Source organism: Equus quagga, chromosome 4, assembly GCF_021613505.1.
Source record: "Equus quagga isolate Etosha38 chromosome 4, UCLA_HA_Equagga_1.0, whole genome shotgun sequence".
Lineage (NCBI taxonomy): Eukaryota > Metazoa > Chordata > Mammalia > Perissodactyla > Equidae > Equus > Equus quagga.
In genome coordinates this window covers 24,256,613-24,279,405 of record NC_060270.1, presented here as the reverse complement: position 1 = coordinate 24,279,405, position 22,793 = coordinate 24,256,613, and the positions used below count along the sequence as shown (strand labels likewise).

Below are 22,793 nucleotides of genomic sequence, written 5' to 3'. Positions count from 1 at the left end.
GCAAGCAGAGCGTGAAGCAGAAGGGCCTCAAACTGCAGACCCTGTGAGGGTCATGTCAGGACAGCTGAGGGTTTGACGGGACGCCCAGCCAGCCCTGCCACAGGCACCACAGCTGTTGCTGGAGTGGATTCTCCACTTACTCAAGGAGCACGAAAGGACAGGTGAGAGGTGGTGGCCTGCCAGCCCTCGGTGAGTGTCCTGGGCCCCGGTGCCTGTTGAGGGAACTGTCTGTCTGGAAGAGATACAAGTGGCATCCCCAGTCAGCAGCTCTGTGGTGAGCTGGGGATGGGCTCAGAGCATCAGGCAGAGGCCTTGTGGACTTCAAGTAGCTCAGCTTTAAAAAGCCGCAGCTGGAGGAGAGATGCCAGCAACCTGCAGACCCACCCACTCGGTGGGTGGGCAGGAGGGAGGAGCTGGGATGGGGAGGAAATAGGCAGATGGCAGCGACCTGCCTTTTTCTATTTTCAAGTCAGCCTCTTCCCCAGTCAGTGAGGGTTCCTGATGTCCAGGGGCCTCCTCAGAGCCAAATGAGGAGTGCCAGCCCTTCCAAGCCTGCTCCCAAAGTCTTCTCTCACTCCTGGATCTTCACTCTCGCCACTGTGTAATGCTGTGATTCCTTCCTCCCAAGGCACAGATCCCCATGGGGTCCAGGATCGAGCCGGAATTGGTGCCCACTGAATCCCAGCATGTAGATTGACACACTAGGTGCTTGGGTCTTCAATGATTGCTTAAAGGCAACAATCATTTTCTCGTTTTGTATTTGACTTTAGCTCCGGGCTTCCTTTAATCTGTCCTCGCACAGCTCCACAGTTGCTCCACCTGAGTGGGAGAGATGGAGCTATTCCATTGAGCTGTCAGAAATGAAGGAGGGAGGACTGAGCGCCAAGGCACTGGCCCAACCCAAGCCTGAGGTTGGGGCCGAGAGACGCCCAGGCTCGAGGACGCCCCATCCACCTGTGGTACCAGGGGGCTGCAGATTGAGCTCTTCACCCAGCGAGTGACCACTTCAGTGGGGAAGAGAAAGCAAGGGAAGGGGCCAAGGTGGGGAGGGCAGTCGGGGTGCGAGGGAGGGAGATCATGGGAGCAAATGGAGACCATTGGCGGGGTGAGGTCCAGCGGTAAGGGTGTGTCTCGCTATTCCTGCAGTGCTTGTGGCATCATATTGGGAGGATGTAGTGTCCCCCACACTGTTTAACCTCTCACCTTATTTGTGCTTGTAGTAGGCATTGTAGGTGCTCAGTAAACAAACAGTGATGGGTGTGTGGACAGACTATATATTTTGACCTTAGGCTCGAGTTCTTCCTGCTCTACTGGAAGCACAAACTTGATAAACCTGGCTTGAATGGCCCAGGTGATCAATATGGGTACCACCGATAATGTAAATGTTGCAAGTAGTCAAGAGTGAGTTGTGTCTTCCCAGCATGCTTGTCCAGCACGGAGTAGGCTTTTTAGACAAACATCAGTAGCCTAAGAAGTTGGGATATGGAAGAAGATTCTTATAGATGTGAACCACAGGAATGAATGAACTTCTGGAATTTCCTTGCTGAGAAGGGTGTGCGTGCTTGTGGCTGTGGCTTTTGGCTACTGTGTACACATTCTGCTTCCTGGCATACAAGGCTGAGCTAATTACTAGCAGACTAGTTAATCACTCCAGAATCAGAAGTGAGGGGCCAATGTCAAATGAGTTTCCTTAGCAAGCCCTGTCTAGCTTCCTGGCAAGAGGTTAAGGGTAGCTTGTCTGAGCTGCTGTCTGCAGACCCAGGTGTCTGAGGGCTGCTACAGGTCCTCGGACTCACAGAAGCTGACAGGATGTGCACGTCAGATTATAATTGGTATAAACGGGGAGGACCCCAGGGAGGTTAGGACACTTCCCCAGGGCTCACAGTTTCCAATCCTGTCCCTGAAATTTAGTGGCTCTGGCCTCAAGTTGGGCCCTTCTCTCTGGGCCTCCTTCTCTATAGAATGAGCATGAGCTTATGTCCCCTGAGCTCTGTGGCTGTGTGTAATCTAGAGGCAGAGCCGGGACAAGACACCAGGACCTTGCACCCTGACTCACTCCCAGCTCTTCCCGGGGGGCATCTCTAACAGTGTGACATTCTCACCAGGGGTCTGAATGTTGGATCAGAGACCTCAGTTCAAATCCAGCTGGTAAGAAGTCGGTGTTGGGGCTGACCCAGTGGCGTAGTAGTTAAGTTGGCACGTTCTCCTTCGGCGGCCCAGGGTTCACCAGTTCGGATCCCCGGCGTGGACCTAGCACCGCTTATCAAGCCATGCTGTGGCAGGCGTCCCACATATAAAGTAGAGGAAGATGATCATGGATGTTAGCTCAGGGCCAGTCATCCTCAGCAAAAAAGGGAAGATTGGCGGCAGATGTTAGCTCAGGGCTGATCTTCCTCAAAAAAAGAAAAAGAGAAGTAGGTGTTATTGTTAGCTCTGCAATCTTGGATGTATTGCTCAACTTCTGAGTCTTCTCTTCAAAATGAAAATAGTACCTACCTTATAGAGTTACTTTGAAAATGAAAGTTAACTTAGTACAGTACCTGGCCCCCAGTAAATATGCAATAAGTGGGTTCTTTTTTTTTTAGTAACAGTAGATATTGTGGTTCACAGTCACTTCATTTGTCTGGACTGAGGTTTCCTTTCTGTGAAACAGGAGGGTGGGTGGGACCAGTGTGTCTCTCGCTTTGCCATCCTCAGGAAAGTGGAGAAAGAACATGTATTCTAGGGGTGGGGACTTGGGACATGGCCCGAAGCAGCTGCAGAAAGCATCACGTTTCTTTGAAGTCCTATGTTTATTTGTAGAATCTACTTATATTTGTCATTCTGTACAACAATATGAATGCATTGGTTTTAATATAAAAATGCTTCTCCTAAATCTTTAAGTAGAGTTGATGTTCTAGGGTGAAGTGGCCTCCAGTATCCCTTAAGGCCACATAGCTGCACCCCATCTGGGGATGGAGGTGGGCTCACATAGTTGCTAAGCTCCCTCCCAGCCCTGACATTCCAGGTTCCTAGGGTAAGTGAGTCTCATCTGCAAAGGATCTAAGATTGGTACCAAGGAATCCCAAAGAAACCTCGGGGAGGCAGGCTCCCCTGTGGCCCTGCCCCTAGGGGGACTGGACAGTGCTAGGTGGGGGTGGAAGCAGCAGAAGGAAGGGAGAAGACGCAGCCCCTCGGAGTGAAGAATGAAGAAAGCTGGAGGAGGAGCAGGGCTGTGTTTGAGCCTGGCTTTTGGCCCCTGGGCTGATATACCTGGCTGGCTTGGGTTGGCAGCTCTCAACACCTCAGGAAGGTTCCAGGAAACACTAAGCCATTGTTTCTCCTCTACAGCTGGAGGCTGTCCTGGGGACGGACCCTCATATCGTGGGAGGGTGGGTGAGGGCAAGGGGTGAACTGCATGTGGAAGCATGAGGCTTGTCACACTGCCAAAGCATCCTCCTCGCAGTTCTGATGCAGTGCCCAAGGCCAAGGTCTGGGGTTGTGCCCAGCTGGTGGGAGGAGAGTCGAGCGGAACCTGGAGGAGAGCAGCAAGCTTTGGGGAGAACAGAAAGATTTCTGGCCTGTGAATGGGAAGAGAGAGCATCTCTGTGCATGGGGAGAGGCGTATCTACTTGTTACTGGAACATTGGGTTCTTATCGTCCCCCAGGTTAGAAATCAAGAGAGACAACAAACAAGAGTAGAAAAGTAAAAGTTTATTAGCTTATGCACAGGGGAGGCACAAGGGAGCCGGTGTGGAAAGGAGAGGGGCTGGTAACCCGCTCGTTAGGGAGCGGGATTGTGGGCTTTTATTAGACGAAGGCTGGGGAGGAGGGCCTTGTCATGGTATGTCGAGGTGGGGTTGTGCTTGAACCTGCGCTGTCATGTCGCATGCTACTGCATGCGATGCATGTATCATTAGCGTGCTAGCTCTCCACCCCTGGGTGTGATTTTTACTCTGCTAATGGAGCTAGATCACCTTCAGTGGACTCCTGGGTGCTAAGGCGCATGCACAGGCCCAGGAAAGTCCAGAGGCTGCGGAATGTAGATCTTGGTGGCCTGTATCTGATACTCTTAGCTTGCCAGTTGGTTAGGGGCCTTGTCTTATTAGTCCAGGGGCCTTGCAGATGGCCCTGTCTCCTTAGGCTGGTTCCTGTCTCATACTGATGGTTGTGTCAGCCCTGCATAAATTTGCTAGAGATTAACCAGTAGGCATGGTTTCTCCCTCAGGCGTGAGGGATTAAAATGAAGTCATCCGCTTGGTTAGGACTCCAAATAAGGGGCTTTCCCTGGGCAAGGGATTGACTACACTAATCAAATTTCTACCCATCAGATAGCATTTCAATAAAATCAAAGGGAATATCAAGAAAGTTGTTATACTGGAAATTTCCTGTTGGGCATGGTATTTATTGTAATAAGATTTACCATATCTTGCTAAATCCTTCCTGAGCATGTTACCAAATTGAGCCAGGATTTGGAGTTAAGAAGGACTGGATTCCAGTTCTACTTTATTAGCTTTGTAACCTTAGGCTAGTCACTTGGTCTTTGAACCCCAGATTTCCCATCAATAAAATGGGGTTATAATATATCTCCATATATTGGGAAGTTGAAGTGAGATGTTGATGGGGAAAGCATTTCGTAAGTTAAGTCAGTAGCTTGATGTTAATTTCAAATAAAAGCCCTTTTGGTAGCATTAGCTGAGAGCATTGCCATCCTCCAGGTCCTCCATAACCTAGTCTCAATCAATTTAGTGACTGCATCTCTCACAACTCCTCTTGACCCACCCTGTTCCCAGATGAGTTTCCTTGCTCTTAGACATGCACCACCATTGCCCCACCCACAGCTCAGCTCTCTACTGCAGGACTTACCGGCTTAGATGGTCATGGCCTGTTCTCTGTGCTTTGACAAACTTCAGAGATCCAGAGATCCCTGCCCCTGTCTTTGAGGTTACATTGGTCCCCTCTGGGCCCAGTTTCCTCATCTGTAAAATAAGGGGGTTGCATTAAATGATTTAGGTCCCCTTCCAACCCTCACATTCTGCCATCCAGCCATATTCCAGTGTGCTAACAGTAAGCCAGAATGTGGGAGGGTGAGAGTAATGTGTATTATCTAGCCAATGACAAGCAATAGATAAAAAGAAGTCAACATAAGAGCGTGAATTAGTAATCTACTCTTTGTGATAGAGAGGGTGGTATTTGCAGCAATGTTTAAATGAACTGGGACATCTAAGTGAAATGTGATACCTCTGATCCTTCATCATAATTGGCTGTTATCAGAGTTACAGTTGAAATCGCTTGCTATGTGCCAGGCACTGTTAGAAACTGCACATTGCAGTTACAATGTATTGGGTATTCTGAGTATCTGCTTTGTGTTAGATCCTTGAAATTGCCTCTAATCTCCACCAAGCCCTACAAAACAGATATACAGATGGGGAAGTTGAGGTTTACAGAGATTAAGTAAATCACCCAAGGTCATCTAGCAACTAAGTGACAGAGGCAAATTCAAGTCCAGGCATGTCTGACTACAAAGCCTGTGATGGGATGGCTCACAGAAGTGCACTGCTGGCTCACCACCTAGCTTACTCTTAGATTGTCAGTTTATTGTTGCTAGTGTCCTAGGACTGGTGCTTATCCCAGCTGTGTTCTTGAGACAGTTCTGGGCTTGACCCTAGAGTTGGAATTGGTCCTCTCTCTCTCTGCAGCTGAGGCAGCCAACCTGAAAAGTGCATGGGAAAATCCCCCCTGGATTTAGTACCCTACCTCTGGCATGTCGGAGACCCCCAGTCTCAGCTCCCTCCTCATTCCCCTTCCCTGTGCACCTGCCCTCTTGTCTCAGTGCTGACCAAGATTGGAAGGAAGACTAGAAATCCATAAAACTATTTGCCAGGCCTTTGGCTTCATCTAGAGGAGGCAGATTGTGTTGGTCGGAGTAACTAGAAAACCACAGCAGACTCAAATTTCCAACCCAGGAGCCCATAGGAGTGGATAAATCAGGTTGGCTCTTGCCTCATTTTCCTGTGCTGTGTCACAGAGGGGAGGATTTGCAAAAGAAGGGCGCCCAGGCCTCTCAGTAAGGGAAGCGTGAGTGAACCATGGACATGCTAGAGTCAGATGGGCGCTGGTAACTGCCTCGGGCCGGGGAGGTCCAGCAGGAGCTGTGGACGCTTGTGGCTGGAGACAGTCTTCAAATGCAGCCTTGGTTCTTGTCAGCGTTCCACATCCCTGCAGCCCTTCCCATCAGCAGTGCTTCCTGCCTCATGTTTCCCTGGGAGACACTGTTCCAGCCCAGTGCCTGAGGCTCTCAGGAGGAGAGGCAGGACTCCCACAGGAGGGTCCTCCTCAAATCAGCCAGGCGTTGTTCCAGCCACAGAGCTAATGTTTTCCCAGGAGAAACAGGCCATGGGCTGCTGGCATCTTCCCTAAACCGTGTGGAGAGGAGCAGGGACTACATTCAGCAGCCAGGCCTGGGGGAGCTCTGCTCACAGTTCACCTGCATCTGAGTTCTCAGGATCTAAGGGCCCTCCCAGCACAGGATCCCTTGGGCCTGGGCCCGTCCCTTCAGATCTTCACCAGGAGGCCAGCTCCCTGCAGAAGGCTCAGGGGCAGCGTGTGCTTCAGGCGACTCAGAAAGAAGGGATGGAACATGCCAATCTGGAGCTAGAGAAGCTGCTCAGAGCCCGCTCTGGGAGGGGTGTGATCAGCAGAATCATGAGCCTCCCTTCATTCCTGAGCCTTCTTTCCCAAAGCTTCCCTAGGCCTCTCTGAAGACCTGGAGAGGAGGGCAGGGCAGACTCCTGGCTCGCAGTGGTGGCCCTTCTCTTCACTCCCTCTCCCTGCGCTTCTCACCTCCCCTCGCCCTCTGACACTACAACACCAACAGCCCGTACTGCTATGGGCTGCCCAGACCCACTCACAGCCTCCCACCTGCCCCCTGCCCAAGACTCCTGTTTCAGAATAACTCAAATTACTAAATGTTGGTTCAGTTGGAGGAGGAAGAGGAAGAATGAAGTAGTAGAAAAAAGGGAATATATCCCATTTACTTTATGAGTGAATGATACTCCCCAATGCCCTGCTTTATTAATTTTGCTATTAACATTTGCCACTCTGCTAAGGGATTAAATGATGCAAGTCACCTTAAGTACTTACTTTGATGGCTGACACATAGTTAGTGCTCTCTAAATAGTACCTACAATTGGTTCTCTCTGTTCCTCCTCTTTTTCCTGGGGTTTCCCGTCAGCTCTTTCAGCCCCAGCCTCTCTCTGGACAGACCCCATTGAATCAGAGGCTTGACCTGGGAGCTGGCCAGGGGCTGAGCAGCCGGGATAACTGCATAGGTGCCCATTCCTAGCCCAGTCCTCAGTCTTCACGGCCTGTGCTGGTGTCTCGCAGGTGTGCCTCAAGGACCAGCTGTGCCTGCCTGATTCCGCTGCCCGGCCTATGAAACCCTGCATGCTGGGCGCACAACAGAAGTCTCTTCTTTCCTCCTCTCCTGGTGTCCTGCAGCATCTTGTCCCTGCTCTGGGCTTGGCTCCCCCTGCTGGAACCTTTCCTACCTGGCCGCGTGTCTTGTGGAGAGCTGGCAGCAGTCCTAGAGACACAGGCGTACTAGGGCAGGAAGGGTCCAGAGAGGCCCTTCAGGACACATAGCGAGGACCAGAGAAGGGAAGTGACTTTCTTAAGGACACACAGCTGGCTAGGGTGCAGCCACAGGGAGCACCAGAGTTGCTGACTCTCACTGTGGTGCTATTTTATCCTCTGGTGCTGTCTCCCAATTTCTCCTGGTGGCCCCTACTTGGCCAAGGCTGCTTCTGTCCTCTGAGCTTCTGACAAATCTTAACACATCCACCACCACCATGTTAACAACAGCAGCCACCATGAATTGAGCACTTATTTTCTGCCAGAGACTGGGTTGGGGCTGCTTTTCATATATGTCACTGACCCTCCCAGCAACCCTGCAGGTCGGGGGGTGTTAGTGGTAGCCCCATTTTACAGATGAGTATACTGAGACTTTCAGAGAGTCACATGCCTCAGGCCACACAGTTTAGCTGTGGAGAACACAACATCTAACTGCAAAGCCATGAGCTCTGTTCCCCGTCCTTGACTTGATTTCCTGGACTCCCGTGGACTGAGGGGGCAGGGCAGCGCCTCCCTGAGGACTCACAGTGCTCATCTCATGGACTGTGAAAAACTGGGCACAACGGATAGGGCTTAGCAGAATGGAGGGAGAAGGCATGGTGTTTGAGAGGGGGAAGGTTGTGTAAACACGCTTGTGACCCCAAACTTACTTCTGTAGGGATGAGACCTGATAATAGAATGAGTGAACTTCAGGATTCTTGCTAGACTGGGATAGGAATGTGTGTTTTGCTGATTTGGTTATAACCAGAGTTTCTGGTTCTGGCTCTGATTTCTTTTTGCACGTGACTTTTATTGCAGAAAGCTTCTCTCAGCCTGTTCTCATTAAATCCCAAATTAAGCAAGAATCCCAACAGGAAGAGAGCAGCTGCGGGAGACCAGGTCTCACTCCTTCGTGCTGTGTGTGCGGTCGGGTGTGTTTATTTGATTTGATCTGTGTGTGTATGTCCCCTTTTAAGAAAATTTAAAAATAACTTTCTGCCAAAGCTGTGGGCACACAGGGCAGTGTTGCTGAGCGGGTGTCCTCGTCCCGCCCGTGGTCTGCTGCTCTGCTGATGTGGCCTGGCTGACGTGGGCAGCTCCTCTGCCTGCAGAAGCCCAGCCTCTCCTTTACTGTGTTTCCTAAGAGGAAAGGCCCGGGAAGCTATGGGGAGGGAGAGGCTGTCTGGTGGAGGAACTCAGCTGTGGGGGACAGAGCGAGGGGACTGGCTTTATCTGATTTCACTTGGGAACCCAGGGACCTGGGTCCAAGTCGCTCAGGGATACCAGCATGAACCCCAGAGAGTGTACCCAGGGCAGAGTGTGATTGTGCCCATTTCACACACAGGAAGACTGAGAAGCTAAGAGTGGAAAGGATGCATGAGTTAATGCCAGGTCTAGAGCTAGCCTGGCACCGTGTGTCTCGAACCAAATATTTATAGGCCCTAGAGGGGTTCACCTACTCCTTTCCCTATGTCCTCTTTCTAACATTCACGAGATTCCCTATACAACAAAACTAAGTGGTGTCATGGTTTGGCAGTGATTTTTTTATGTTTTTTTTTAGCCTAAATTTCTGTCCATTCATGTATTGCACAGGTATTTATTGAGAACTTATTTTGTGCTCACCAGTATGCTAGGGATTGGGGATACAGTAGTGAGCAAAGCACTCAGGCCCTGTGACCTGGTGGAGCTTGGGTTCCAGTGGGGGAGACAGATGGGAACCGGATAACCATACAGCCACACAGCTGCCAATTCTGGTGCATGGGACGAAGACAACATAAAGGGTTTGATGTGTGCTCCTAACATGGGACCTGGCCTAACCTCGGGGCCAGAAGTCTGTGTTGAGTGTTTTCAATCAGCCATTTGTACTTGGCACTTGTTTTGTTTTTGTTTTTGAGCTTAAGTATAGGAATTTTAAAATTGTTCTTTTAAACATCCTGTCAAGCTCTGGTTCACTGTGCTGATCTTTCAGTGTTGTGTTTAATATCCAACTTCTTAGCTGTTCTCACTTGCTCTGTGTAACCCACAGGTTTGATAGACAGGCCTTACATGTTTTTGTCTAAACCATTGTCCTTGGTTCTGTTCAATTCAAAATGACTTTCCAGTCCTGTTGCCCACCACCAGAGACCTCCGTCTAGGAAGACTCAGATCCAGATTCATCTCCACTCCTCAGTGGTGGACAGCATTGTTTTTTGGATTCATTTCTTCCTTTATTAGACATAAAGTATTCAAATATCTACATGCAAGGTCTTCCAGAATCTGGGGTGTATATTGAGTCTTGTCCAAGGACTTAATTGATTTAAAGGTGTTCTCTGCAACAGTGTCTGCCTCAGGCTTCAGATCTCTCTGGTCCAATTTGTTCAATCATTCTCTTTGGAAGAAAAGATGGAATCAAATTAGGTATCGATTCACCCTTTTCCCCATGAGTCCCTCAAAGCTGCACACCACGACTCCTGTAAAACCTCTTTTCCCTTCCACATGTGTTTTTTTTAGGGAGGGGCAAAAGTGGAGAGCAGATAGTGACAGGGAGAGTTGGGGCACAGGGTAACGCAGTGGTTCTCAAAGTGTGCCCTGGGGACCCTTGGCATCCCTGAGACTCATTCAGAGGCCATGAGGTCCAAATTATTTTTGTAATAAAATGTCGTTTGCCTTTTTCACTTCTATCTCCAGTGTACAGTGGAGTTTTCCAGCGGCTAAAAATACTGTGATGTCACTACAGACTGGATGCAGAAGCCACTATGAAAATCAAGCGGTCTTCTTATAATCCAGACATTAAAGAAATTTGCAAAAATGAATGACTCTTGTTACTAGGCTTTTTTTTGTTTTGGAAAATATATTTTTCTTTTAAAAGTGTTATTTATGTTAACACATAATGGGCTTATTGATGCTTTAAAATGGATTAATATTTCTTAATTTTAACTTCTGATACAGTAAATATTGACAGCAATAATTCACACACAAAAGCTCTTTGGGATCCTCAATAATTTTTAGGAGTATAAATGGTCCCTGAGACCAAAAATTTGGCAGCTGCTGAGCTAGAGGGTAGGGGGCAAATAGGTGTCACGAAAATACCGGTTACTCAGGAATCAGACATGAGCCAATGGAAAGGCTTAAATTCATGTCATTCCTGATTCGGACATCAGTAGTCTGTCCCAATGTGTGAGTTGCGTAGGAGGAGCAATTCCTTTGGAATGGTGGAAATGCCTTCTCTCCCCTGGAGGAGAGGGATGCGGCTGGCCATCACCTTGCTACCATGTTTTAGAGGTATGCATCAAGGACCAGTCTTGAAGCTCCCCAGGGTCAGGATCAGTGCTGCTAAGTCCTGTTGGCAACGTGAACACAGTCTGTGGAGCCTGATTCAAATCTCAGTCCAGATTCCTTAAGACAAATTGCAGCCCGGGAGTTCCCCGTCCATCCGCTCTCTGGGCTTGTTCCCAATCCGGAGATCATAAACAGGCTTCTTCAGCTTGAGGAAGGAGCTGAGTCTCAGGAGGCAAGTGTCCCATGAGCCCTGGGTGGTAATCCCAGGCCAGAAGTGCCAAGGGATGAGTGGCGCTCCAGGCCAGATGTGGAGTTGGGGGTGTGCCCAGCACTTCCAAGGGCTCAGCTCTCTGCTCGACAGTGTCCTCCCTTTGTTCCCCACTCAGATTGAAATCTGCAGCTCAGAGCAAGTAAAAACCTGTGAGCTTCCACCCCTGGTTTCCCCGGACTCCATTGAGAGCCTCTGCAGCTGGCAGCCAGAGGTTGCAAAGGTCACCCCAGCTGGGCGGATTAAAACAACAGATCTTCCTGACCGGGTGAAGTTGGCTGCCCAGCGAAGGCAAGTTGCAACATCTGTGAGCAGAGTCAGACAAACGGCCCCGTAACTTTCTCAGTCTGGCTCTGGGCTCTGCAGCCCGTCCCTGGCTCTCCTTTACAATCGTCCTTCTCTGACGGACCTTGGACAGGAATCTCTGCAGCACAGCGGCAAAGCGTGGCTGCCCATGCGTCCCACCTCATGGGAGAGCTGCCTGGGGAAGAGGCCACGGTAAGGCGTGTCCGTTCTCTGGTGTGTGGCCCTGCCCCACTGTTCGCTCCCGTGGGTCACAGCAAGTCAGCCTGGCACGGCCACAGCCAAGGAGCAGTCCCCTCTCCGGGATTAGGGGTGATTAGGGAATCTGTCGGGATTTGAGTGCACTGCGGAGAGAGGATTAAGGTGGGGAGAGTGGAGCTGTCGCTGCCTGGGGTGTTTGCACCTGGGTGGTTTTGCTGCTGGATGTGTGAGTTTGCTGTCGCCTGCCAGCCTGCGAGTTCAGAGCCTGTTGGGGAGCCCTTCCCTGTGGGGAAGGTTTGATATTTCCAGGATGCTCCACTGCCTGACCAGGTGCTCGAAGACGACGGTCATTTAAAATGTATGCACCTTGGGTGGGAGGGTGCGACTGGTTTCTCTAAACTTCTTCTGCCATATAACTTGATTCTTCATTTTTAACTTTTATCTCAGTCTCTTTGCCTCAGAGTTGCACTCTTTTGGCTGTAGTTGAAAGTGCTCCTTTCTGGGTTCAAAAGACAATTTGAAGTGCTTTTGATCAAATTAAGTCAAATTAACTCAGTGCTGTTTTGAGATTAAAAAATTCTGTGACTTGTGAAAACCCAATTTGGAGCTGAGCTTGGCCCAAGCATCGTGGGGGCAGCTGCTTCCAGCTCTCAGACGGCTGATTTTGGACCCCTCTCCTCCATTTCTTCTCTTCTTCCTTCTCTGTCCTTTGATCTTGGGATCACTGGTATTGAATGAAACCCCCTAGAGGGGTGTGTGTTTTATTCTAGCCGCTGAGCACTGCTCCGTGGATAGAGAATTTGTTGCAGAATTTACCCAGGCTCTCTGGTGTTCCTGATTGGAATGTGGTCACCGGCTGGACAAGGGATTAGAAGGGAACAAAGATGGTTTGGTTTGATTTATTATTATTTTTTTTTGACAGAGCATTCCAAATATGTCGGTAACCATTAATTGGCAGTGCAGATGGAATCTGTTTATACTGCTCATGGCAGTGGGCGGGGCGATGGGCTGAGTGGAGTTGTTTGGTGTGCTGGCCAGCCTGGGACTGGGCACTGGTCCTGCCCACGTGATAGTTAACTAACTGCCCCCTGCCCCCCACTGCCTCGCAGGGGACTGGATGTCTCCTGGCTATATGGACTTGCCTGTTCCTTTTCTAAGGTGAAGCCAGACCCCTCCTCTGAATGGATGACTTCTGTCTTGTGTGTTCTTGAGGCCAAACATGTTCTTTTGATGAGAGCATCCAGGGTCTTCAGATTTAGATGCACCTCAGGAGGTCTTGGATCAAGAGGATTTGTAGAGAGGGTCCTGAGCCTAATGTCACCACTCCTAGTTTCCAGCTCCCTCAAAAGCAGAGGTGGAAGAGTCTCGTGTCTCCCAAAGCCAGGCCTGAGAGCAGAGGGGAACCACATTCCCTGCCCCCTTCCTCTGTGCAACTCTCAAGCCTCTGCCTACTGCCTCTCCCTTTACTGGGATAGCAGGAGAAACTCATCTGGGTCCTGGGGCCTCCAGGATACCCGCAGGGTATGACCACCATCAATCTTGGGTTTGGTTTCCACTTCTTAGCCGTGTGACCTTGGACAAGCGTAGCTGGCTTTCTGAACCTTGGTGTTCTCATTTGTGAAAGGAGCACAGTCAGAACTGCCTCGCGACACTGTGGGGACTGAGTGAGGTTAGTGCCCAGCATGGTGTCAGGGGCATGCACCCTGCCCGTTAAATGGCACTGCTAGAACAGACACGACAGTGCTGCAGGAGCTGCCAGTGGGCCTCAGGCCCTCCTTCCCCACCTTTTCGCCGAGTTCTGCCCTCCGCCTCCTGCTGCTGTTACACAGTAATCCCACTCAGATGCCCTCGCCCTGAGGATCATCAGGCTGGCCTGGGCTTCTTGCTGGCCTTGGTGAGAAGGGTCTGTCCTGCAGGGTGGGGAAACCGATTTCCCTTTGGGACCTGGATGATGATGATGATGATGACGGCTCCCACATATGGGATGCCTTTTATGCTGCACTGTGTGTTTTATGTCCACTCTCATTCAAATCCTCCCTTCAGCCTTGTGAGGTTGATACTCTCATTCCCATTTTACAGAAAAGGAAACTGAGGCCAAGAGAGTTGAAGTACCTTGCCAGCCCACATCTGGAAAGTAGCAGTGCCCCTGGATTTGTGGCAGGGTCTGACCCTCATGACACCTGCTCCCACCTCCTCCCCACCCTTGGTGCTGGCTGCACATCACCTCGGTGGCAGTGGAGGAGGGCAGAGGGTGTGCTCCTAGATAGCTCTGCAGAATGTGAGAACCACATTCCTTTCCCACTCTCGTGTTACCACACTCGCCCCACACACATGCAGTTTTTCACCCTGGTCTCCCTTGCACCTAGCTTGGCACATGGTAGACGCTCAGTCAATATATTTTAATTGAGTGAACGAATATGTCTTGATTCTTGCATTTAAAATTGTATCACGATTACTTTGAAATGGTTCTGCAAACACATACACAAGCACAATGGTATAAATAATTGGCAAAATGTTAATTGTTGAATCTAGGTGATGGGTATTTGAGGTGCTTATTATTCTTTCTACTTTATGTTTGAAATTTCCCATGATAAGACTTATTTTTAGTTTTAAAATTTCTATATCATTAAATTCCTATCATTATTTTCTTTGTAAATATATGCTCATATAACTGCCTGATATTCCACTATATTTTACCAGTTCTCACTGTTAGGTATTTAATGGGATTTTTTTTCCATTCCTATTTAACTGGATTATTTTTCTATTTGTTTTGCTATAAATAATTGATTAGCGTTCTTGTGTATAAATTTGGGGCTGCATCTCTAATTCTTTCCCAATAATACATTTCTGAATGTAGGATTACTGGGAAAAGAGATGGACATTTTATTCAGAATCTTTTTGCCAAATCGCTTTCTGGAAAAATTGTACCAATTTATATCCCCCTGGCAGGGTATGCGTTTGCCCAACTCACCACCATCTCACCAGCGTTCTATGTTATCTTTCTTTTTGCATGTTAATTTGGTTAGTTTTTTAAGGTAATAGCTTGTTTTTAATTTGCACTCTTGGATTCTCACTGAGGCCAGGCAGCGTCCATTTCTCTAGTGGTCATTTGTCTGTCTTCTGTGAACGGTCCGGGTCATAGCCTCTGCCCGTTGATCTGTCTGACTGTTTTCTTCTTATATGTAAAGTATCCTTGTCGTTTCTTTTTGTTGCAAATGTTTTATCACAGGTTATCATCCATCTTCTAATGTTGCCAGGGTATGTTTTGGCACAGAAAATCTTAATTTTATATGTATGTGGTAGCAGCTTTCAGCTTTCTCCTTGTTACCCCAACCTCAGACCTCCTGCCCACCAGCCAACTCTGACTGCTTACTGGAGGCAAGAGGGCCCAGTGGTTAAGAATAGGGGCCCTGGCACCAGACGCCTGGGTTCAAGTGCCAGTTCTGCCCCCTACTCCATGCTATGACCTTGGGCAAGTTTCTTAATCTTACTGCGCCTCGGTTTCTAATGCATAAAATGGGGATGATGAGATTATCTGTCACATGGTGGTGTTGTGAGGAGCAAATGAGCTATTATTTATAAAGTGCCTGGAACGTTCCTGGCATACAGTAAGTGCTACCTGAGTTTCGCTTTTATTCATTATCGATCGCGGGGAACCTGTGACGCTTATCTCTTGGAAAGGATAGTATTTGCAAAGCTAATACCTTCTCAATGAAAGAAAAACTGGATTTGTCAAGCAGGGGATGTGCTCTATTACAAACAAATCTAGGTCTTTGTTACTTTAACTTGAACTTCAAAATGTATCTCCCATTTATTTTTGTTAGACATTACTAAATTTGAAAAAAACTAATTACATGCCCCAGACACCACTGCTCATTTGTGTCAACTTGCCCAACTCACAGGATGAGATTTAAGTGTATGACTGAAGATCCCAAAAAAGTGAACAGAAAAATAAAAACTAGGAATGCTGTTCCTCTTTGGTTTAGCAGAGGTCTCTCGCACGCCTGCAATAGGCCAAGCGTCATGGATTCCATGGAGAGTTAGATGTGCTCCCCATCCCGGAGCCGTCCCAGCCTGGTGAGGCTTCCACCTGGAGCAGGGGTCCTTAGGATGTATTCCAGGCAGTGGCTGCGTGTGTCTGGTAACCTTGGCTGGGATCTGACCACCCAGCTTCTCTCGCCTGCTGCCTGTTTTCCCAGCCTGGTTCTCCAGCCCTTCCTGTGGATTTTGGGAGCTCCTCCCACCCCCATCTTTCTAACAGGACCCTTCTCCGTTTATGAAAGCCAGAGTCAGTTTCTGTAGTTTGCAACCAAGAACTCAGATTTGTCCTTGGTACTAACCCCACTTCTGGAGTCAATCCTAAGGAAGTCCCTTTGTTCCAGCTAACCCTGCCGGTCCCCATCGCCATCTTGTCTAGTCCCAACTGAGCCCTGGACCAGGAGGCAGGAACCGGAGGGATTCTTGCCAGGGATGCCATCATTTGCTTTGTGTCTTTGGGTGAGTGCCTTACCTTCTCTGGGCCTCAGTTATAAAAAGAGGAGTTAGCCTGGATAGTATTAAAACACACCTTTCTCTGACCTTCTCTGGCATTTGAGGCTTTTCACAGTCTCCTCCCCAGAAGTGGGATGTCCTCCCTGCCCTTGCTTCCTTCCCTTCACTCACCCACATACTCTCACCTCACCTCACCCAGGATCCTTGCCATACTAACCCCAAACTCCTCCCATTCTTGGAGTATAGATCCTGTTTTTCTTTAGCTCGTGAGTTCTCACTGTTCATGCAGAAGCGGCTTTTACTTTCTACCACCAGGGCCTAAGAAGGATGTTAATTCTGAAGGGTCCGTGACTATTAGGTCCTGATGCCAGATACCCGTTCTAAAATCTCTGAGAACCATTTGGTTTCTCTGTCCTAGCCCCAGCCGCCCCTTTCCTAGAAGTTCTCCATGGCGTTTTGGGGCGGCCAGGGAGTGGCCCTGGGGGCCGTCGTCTGGGGTGGGCTGGGCCTCACCCTGGCAGTCTTGTGTGCGGGAGACACAGAGCCTCTTGTTCCCAGAGAGGAGCTCCAGGTGGATCCTGACCTCACGGGGCTCCCCGTAAAACTCACGGCCCCGGGCCCACCAGCACACGGGCGCGCTGCCTGCAGGGAGGCAGGGCTGTACTTTGTCTCCTCTGACCTGGCCTCCCTTTCTGTTTGCAGACCATGGGGGACGTGAAGCTGGCTGCCTCGGCACACGGTTCCAAAACCTCCCACAGTGCGGATCACTCGAGAGTCGGCTCCATGCCCCTGAAGGAGGCCCCTGCTTTCATTTTGCCCCCTCGGAACCTCTGCATCAAAGAAGGAGACACCGCCAAGTTTGAAGGGAGGGTAAGGAGCTTGGCTGGATGGAAGGCTTGGGGGGAGATGGGGTAGGGGCTGTCGCTCCTTCTCGAGCCTTCTCCTCAGCAGGCTGGATCTGGGAGAAGGCCTGGTTTTCTTTTGGACCCACATATAAAGGGAGTATGTACCAATGTGCCCTATTCTTTTTGTTTATGATTGACTTTGGTCTGTATTGGAGAACTCAGGGTGGCAGTGGGGAGGGACACAGATGTTTTGCTGGTGATGTAGGTCATGTTCTGGGTATGTGCTGCCTGACTATAGGAGAAGACATGGGCTGGTGGCAGGAAGGGTACGTCTTGGGTTTCAGTATGTGCCCTCAAATCTGGACAGTTGACAACTGGCTGTAATTTTTTCTCTCACTCCCTCCCTGGAAGGAATGTTTAGTTAACTGACCCTCTTGTGTATCCACCTGCTACATCCAGAGCAGTGGGATGGGAGATAGGACCCCTTATTTCAGTTCTGTCACCTTTTGCTAATGAATACTGGTCTCTTGCCCTTCCTGGGCCTCCATTCCTTTTTCTGCAAATGGGCAGGATAATTCCTTGTCCACGTTATATTAGAAAGGAGAGGAAGAGGGAACATGGAAGAAGATCTGTAAGACTCTCTAAGGTTATGCCCAGTTGGAGAGACTTTGTAACCTGCTGGCTCAGGCCACCAGGAAGTCACTTCATCAACTTGACTCGGAGATGCATGTGGAAGTCAGGGGGTTTGCAAATAATATTTGCGCTGGGATTAAATTCAGGGGATCTACCCCAGGAAAAGCTTTAGAAGCTAGAAGGCTTTGATCTGAGCAAAAGACACCTGAGGTGCTGAGTTGTTCATAGGTTGTGAATGTACAGTTTAAGAGCTGGCCCCTGAAAGCTTGTGGAAGGGAAGAGTTGAGAGCATCACTCTTCTTGGGTTTGTTTAAGCGGCACGTTTGACTGTGTGGTCATCTGGAGAGCATACAGGGGCTGCACTGCAACGTGTGCTCTGCACAGGCCTGTCTAGTTAAGACTGTTTGCTGGTAGATCTGACATAATAGTCCTTGTCATATCTTCTAACTGAAGAAGACTGTGGGAGAATGTTGGTGATGTTGCAAAGGGGTCTGCTTCTTCACTCTGGGAGCTACCAGGATGAGGGCTCTTTTCTCTTGCCCTGACTCTGGTCCCCCCATCCCCACATCCCCCCAGCTGGCAGGAAAGAAGCAACAGGAAGAATCCTTTGGGATTTAGAAATGGCTTACATAGCCATAAAAAGGAATGAAGTACTGATGCGCACACTACAACAGTGATGAACACTGCAAACATTACACTAAGTGAAAGAGGCCAGGCACAAAAGGCCACATATTGAATAATTCCATGTATAGGAAATGTCCAGAATAGGCAAACCTATAGAGACAGAGAGTAGATTAATAGTTGCGAAGGGCTGGAGAGGAGGAGTAGAGAGTGATTGCTAATGGATACAGGGTTTCTTTTTGGGATGATGAAAATGTTCTGAAATTAGATAGTGATGATGGTCCAACAGCTTTGTGAATACTTTACAAAACACTGAATTTATACTTAAAAAATTAAAAATCAACTTTAAAAAAATGACTTAGAGGGGCTGGCCTGGAGGGGTAGTGGTTAAGTTTGCGTGCTCTGCTTCGGTGGCCCAGGATTCATGGGTGTGGACCTACACACTGCTGCCATGCTGTGGTGGTGTCCCACATACGAAATAGAGGAAGATTGGCACAGATGTTAGCTCAGTGACAATCTTCCTCACCACAAAAAAGGCTTAGCAAAACTGATCTCATTTTCATACCCACCCTCCTGCCCTATTGCCTCTGAGAGATGAACTCCTGCCTCAAATTGAGACAAACATGGAGAGGAAATGATGACTTTGCTTCCTTATGTTAGCGGAGTGTCTGGCTCATGAGAGAACTTGCGTGATGATGCATTGCTTCCTTTGTTGACTTTGAAGGTCATGGGGGAGGCATGTCTTTGAGTTATATGATTTGGAACCTCCATAGAAGGAGTACTGGGCCAGGAGTCAGCACACTGGAATTCTTTGTTGCACCATCATCCTTTGGTTGGCAGGTCAGACCTGCTATGGACTGAGAGTTCCTTATCTTAGAAGAAACAACTAGTTGTTTCTGTATTTCTGGTTTACAGGCCTGTGTAAAGAAAATGAGTTGAAGAAGAAAATGGTAAAGTTAAAATGTGTAGTAAGGGGCTGGCCTGGTGGCTTAGTGGTGAAGTTCGCGTGCTCTGCTTTGGTGGTCTGGGGTTTGCTGGGTTGGATCCGAGGTGTGGACCTGTAAACTCCTTGTCAAGCCATGCTGTGGCAGGAGTTCCACATACAAAACAGAGGAAGGTGGGCATGGATGTTAGCTCACAGCCAATCTTCCTCAGCAAAAATAGGAGGATTGGCAGTGGATGTTAGCTCAGGGGTAATCTTCCTCAAAAAAAAAAAGTGTAGTAATACAGTGTTGTTTTTCATGAGGTGAAATTCACATAATATAAATTTAACCATCTTCAAGTAAATGCCATTCAGTGACATTTAATGCATTCACAATGTTGACTGCAGTATTCTTAAAGTATAGCATTCTCTGAGTGAAAATTTTATTTTGCTTATATTGACGAAATAGTTGACTTTGTATATTGCATGTGGACTATATCTCAAAATGAATGTATTCCTTAAAAGTCAGTCTGCAGAGCTGTGCTCCCACTTACCACCTGCCTGGAATTAACCAAGAACAACACCTTGACAGCCTATGGGTGTGTAGAGGACACAGAAGGAAGACAGTTCCAGAAAGATGTTAGTGGAGTGTCTGGCTCCATCTGAGAACTTGCAGAAAGAAATGCAGAGGGAAAGGCTGTCACAGAAAGTGTTCTGTGGGGCCGGCCCGGTGGTGCAGCGGTTAGGTTCGCTTCTCGGTGGCCCGGGGTTTGCCGGTTCGAATCCCGGGTGCGGACATGGCACTGCATGGCACGCCATGCTGTGGTAGGCATCCCACGTATAAAGTGGAGGAAGATGGGCATGGATGTGAGCTCAGGGCCAGGCTTCCTCAGCAAAAAGAGGAGAACTGGCAGTAGTTAGCTCAGGGCTAATCTTCCTCAAAAAAAAAAAGTGCTCTGTAACTAGCATGCTGCACATGCGTGTTATCACTATGGCAAAGGACACAAAGGGACTGTTTGCTTCGGGGAAGGGCCACCTCAAATGATTCCAGAATGAGGAAGCTGGTTGCTTTGATACCAGAGATGAAGTTGGGTAGGGGGTGTTCCTGACCTGGTGCCCTCAGAGAAGGGAAGAGTGAGGTGGTGTTAACCTGGAGTGACATGGGCTTTGAGCAGGAGTTGCTAGTTATAAAGGACTGAGCTCCAAACAAGGTCACCCCCTGTTCGTCGTCGGTGGTTCTCTCCCTCTAGGGCATGTTAGCTTTCTCTGCTGTGGCTACGTGACCTTGCTTGCAGCTGACCCTTCCCTCTAGGTCCTGGGACACATCCTGTTTTGGATGCTCATTCTGCACTAAACCAGCCGTGGCATCAGTTTCATGGTGACCTTTGCACCTTGGCTCTCCAGTAATTGGGCTCTTGCAGAATCTCTTTCGAGTGACAGACTTTTAAAAGTTAAGCCTTCAAGTTCCTTCTTCGGCCCAGGCTGGTGCCCCTCGCAGCCAGCAGGAATCCTTCTCTTCCTTGTGGCGGCCCTCAGGAGCTCTGCCTGCTTTCGTCCCCTCTTTACAGTTGCCACTACTAGCTTGAGCCCTAAAGCCTGGGTGTGGAGGGTACTAGGATGTCCTCGTTTTTCCGAAGGGGACGCAGGGACCCGCCCATCACTGTAGAAACACAGTGGACACCACAGATTGAGAAAGTTATAAAGGATTGCTTCTGATGACCTTCTGAAGCCGGTAATTAGAAGTTGGTTCAATCTTGTGCTTTCTGTGTTTACTCCTGAAAGAGGTCAAAACCGTTGCCTGCTCTGCCCCCATTTCCTTTTTAGGCCTTTTTTTAGGCCAAGGACTTAATGAACCCCTTCCTCCAATAAAGACCCCCTTTCTATCAAGAAGACTTGGGTGATGCTAAGGTGGGACTGCAGGTGCCCCTTGTGCACAGTTCATGTCTTTTTCTGAGAAGCTCCAGACTCTGAGATGTTGAGCAATGCAGGTCTCAGTCCCTAACGTCCGTTAGGACATTTCTGCTTGTGGCAGATACTTTGAACAGCGAACACGTGACCCATTACCAGTCCCCTTTGCCCTTGCCTTTTTCTCCTTTAGAAGCCGCTGTGGAGGCTTCCTTTGCAACTAAGAGTGGACACATTCTGGCTGAAGTCTGCTGTGGAGTTTCTGGAAAAGCTCGTGTTTTTCTGATTTAAACAAAACAAAAGACATCGCTGGTGCTCTCATATTCCACCCCTCCCCTGCTTCCTGCTTTGAATGCAGATGTGATGTCTGGTGGTCAGGCAGCCATATTAAAACAAAGAGGCAACAAGCCAGAACCCTAAGGATTGGTTGGAGTGGGCCTGGATGGGGGTACAGCAGTAGAGGAAGCATAAAGATCAGCTAAGAGACAAAAATCCTAAGGCTTAAAGCTTTCTCAGATAAGATCTTTGGCTTTGGTTATACACACAGGAAATTTTGCAAAAACTGTTCCTAACTGATAAACACCTAATGAAATGCATGTGGAGATAGTTTCTTTAAATGATGGGAATAAGTAGGGGAGAACACATAGCACAGAGAAGAAGTAAAAAAACTCTTTTAGACCCTTACCAAATCTACCAACAGTGAGGGAAATGCCTTACTTTGAGTTGAATGTGGCCCTGCAGTTAAAATATCCTAGAAGAATTCATTCCTCTTTGGCTGTGGCCATCTGGCTTGAACCCACATGGTCTAGGGTTTATGAGAGGAAGTCACCCATATGGGTTTAAGTGGTGAGTTAATGTCATTATTGAACAACTCCTATTTGATAAGGGTCTACTGATTAGGCCAAAGCTACCTCCCTTTTTTGGCTTTGCCAGCTGAAAGCTGGGGGAGATTATATTGTCTCATAAAATTTTGGGTCTGTTTCTCATCAGTACCACCTTTAGACCCAGGCAACCTGAGCCCACATTCTAGAAACCCCTGTTCCTTCATCTGGCTGTACCCTTGCCTCAGAGCAGGGGATCTGTCTGCCTAAGGGTTGTACTCACTAGAGCCACACCATTCTTTGTGTTCTGGGTACCCAGGACTCCAGAATTCTCTGCCCTCTGGCCCTTAGCCCACTTCTGAGGCCTGTATGGGCCTCTTCCCATGAGAAGACGTCGCTAGGCCTGAGCGGGGTGGTGAAGGGCAAGCTGTTTGCTTTCGGGGATGGGAAGGTACATGTAACTTGGATGAGGGTCTCTGTTGTCCACCGCATGTGTAGGAGGACCCGCACAGTGCAGGGTGTAGCTTGGGTGGGAAGAGTAGTACATCGGAGGTGCCACTGCTGGGCCCAGGCGCTGGGGGCCTCCATGTATAGCTAGCCAGGCCCACCATTGCTGAGGGCTGACTGGACCTCCTCCAGTTGCTCTCATGCCCCTGTGGGTGGCCAAAGTGCCAAGGAGTGCCTCCCCTATCACCATGTCAAGTATGAAGGGAGTGGGAAAATACTGAATGGTGGGAAAAATACTGAAATTACTGGAGATTTCTTCCCCTCTGCCCTGGAATTTGTTCTTATCAGAAAAAGCAAACATGATGAGAGGCCCCGGCTGTGCTGTGAATCAAATGAGCTAAGATTTTAGGGCCTTTTTCTGAGAAGCACAACCCAAATGAGGTTTCAGTCCAGACTGAGGGTCTCATGTTTCCTGAAGAGGGCTTCAC

The 22,793-nt window shown here is 48.9% G+C and overlaps 1 protein-coding gene across 7 annotated transcripts in view; it reads left to right on the top strand.

The window, feature by feature from the left end:
* MYLK (myosin light chain kinase) overlaps positions 1–22,793 on the top strand; it is a 257,906-nt gene that overhangs the window by 68,141 nt on the left and 166,972 nt on the right. Inside the window, exons 1-2 of one of the 7 annotated variants that reach the window (XM_046658087.1) lie at positions 11,268–11,614; positions 16,814–16,981. In XM_046658087.1, coding sequence (XP_046514043.1) covers positions 11,585–11,614; positions 16,814–16,981 — 198 coding nt within the window. In that variant the 5' untranslated portion in view covers positions 11,268–11,584. The other 6 variants (XM_046658086.1, XM_046658092.1, XM_046658091.1 and 3 more) reach the window with 6 other exon arrangements.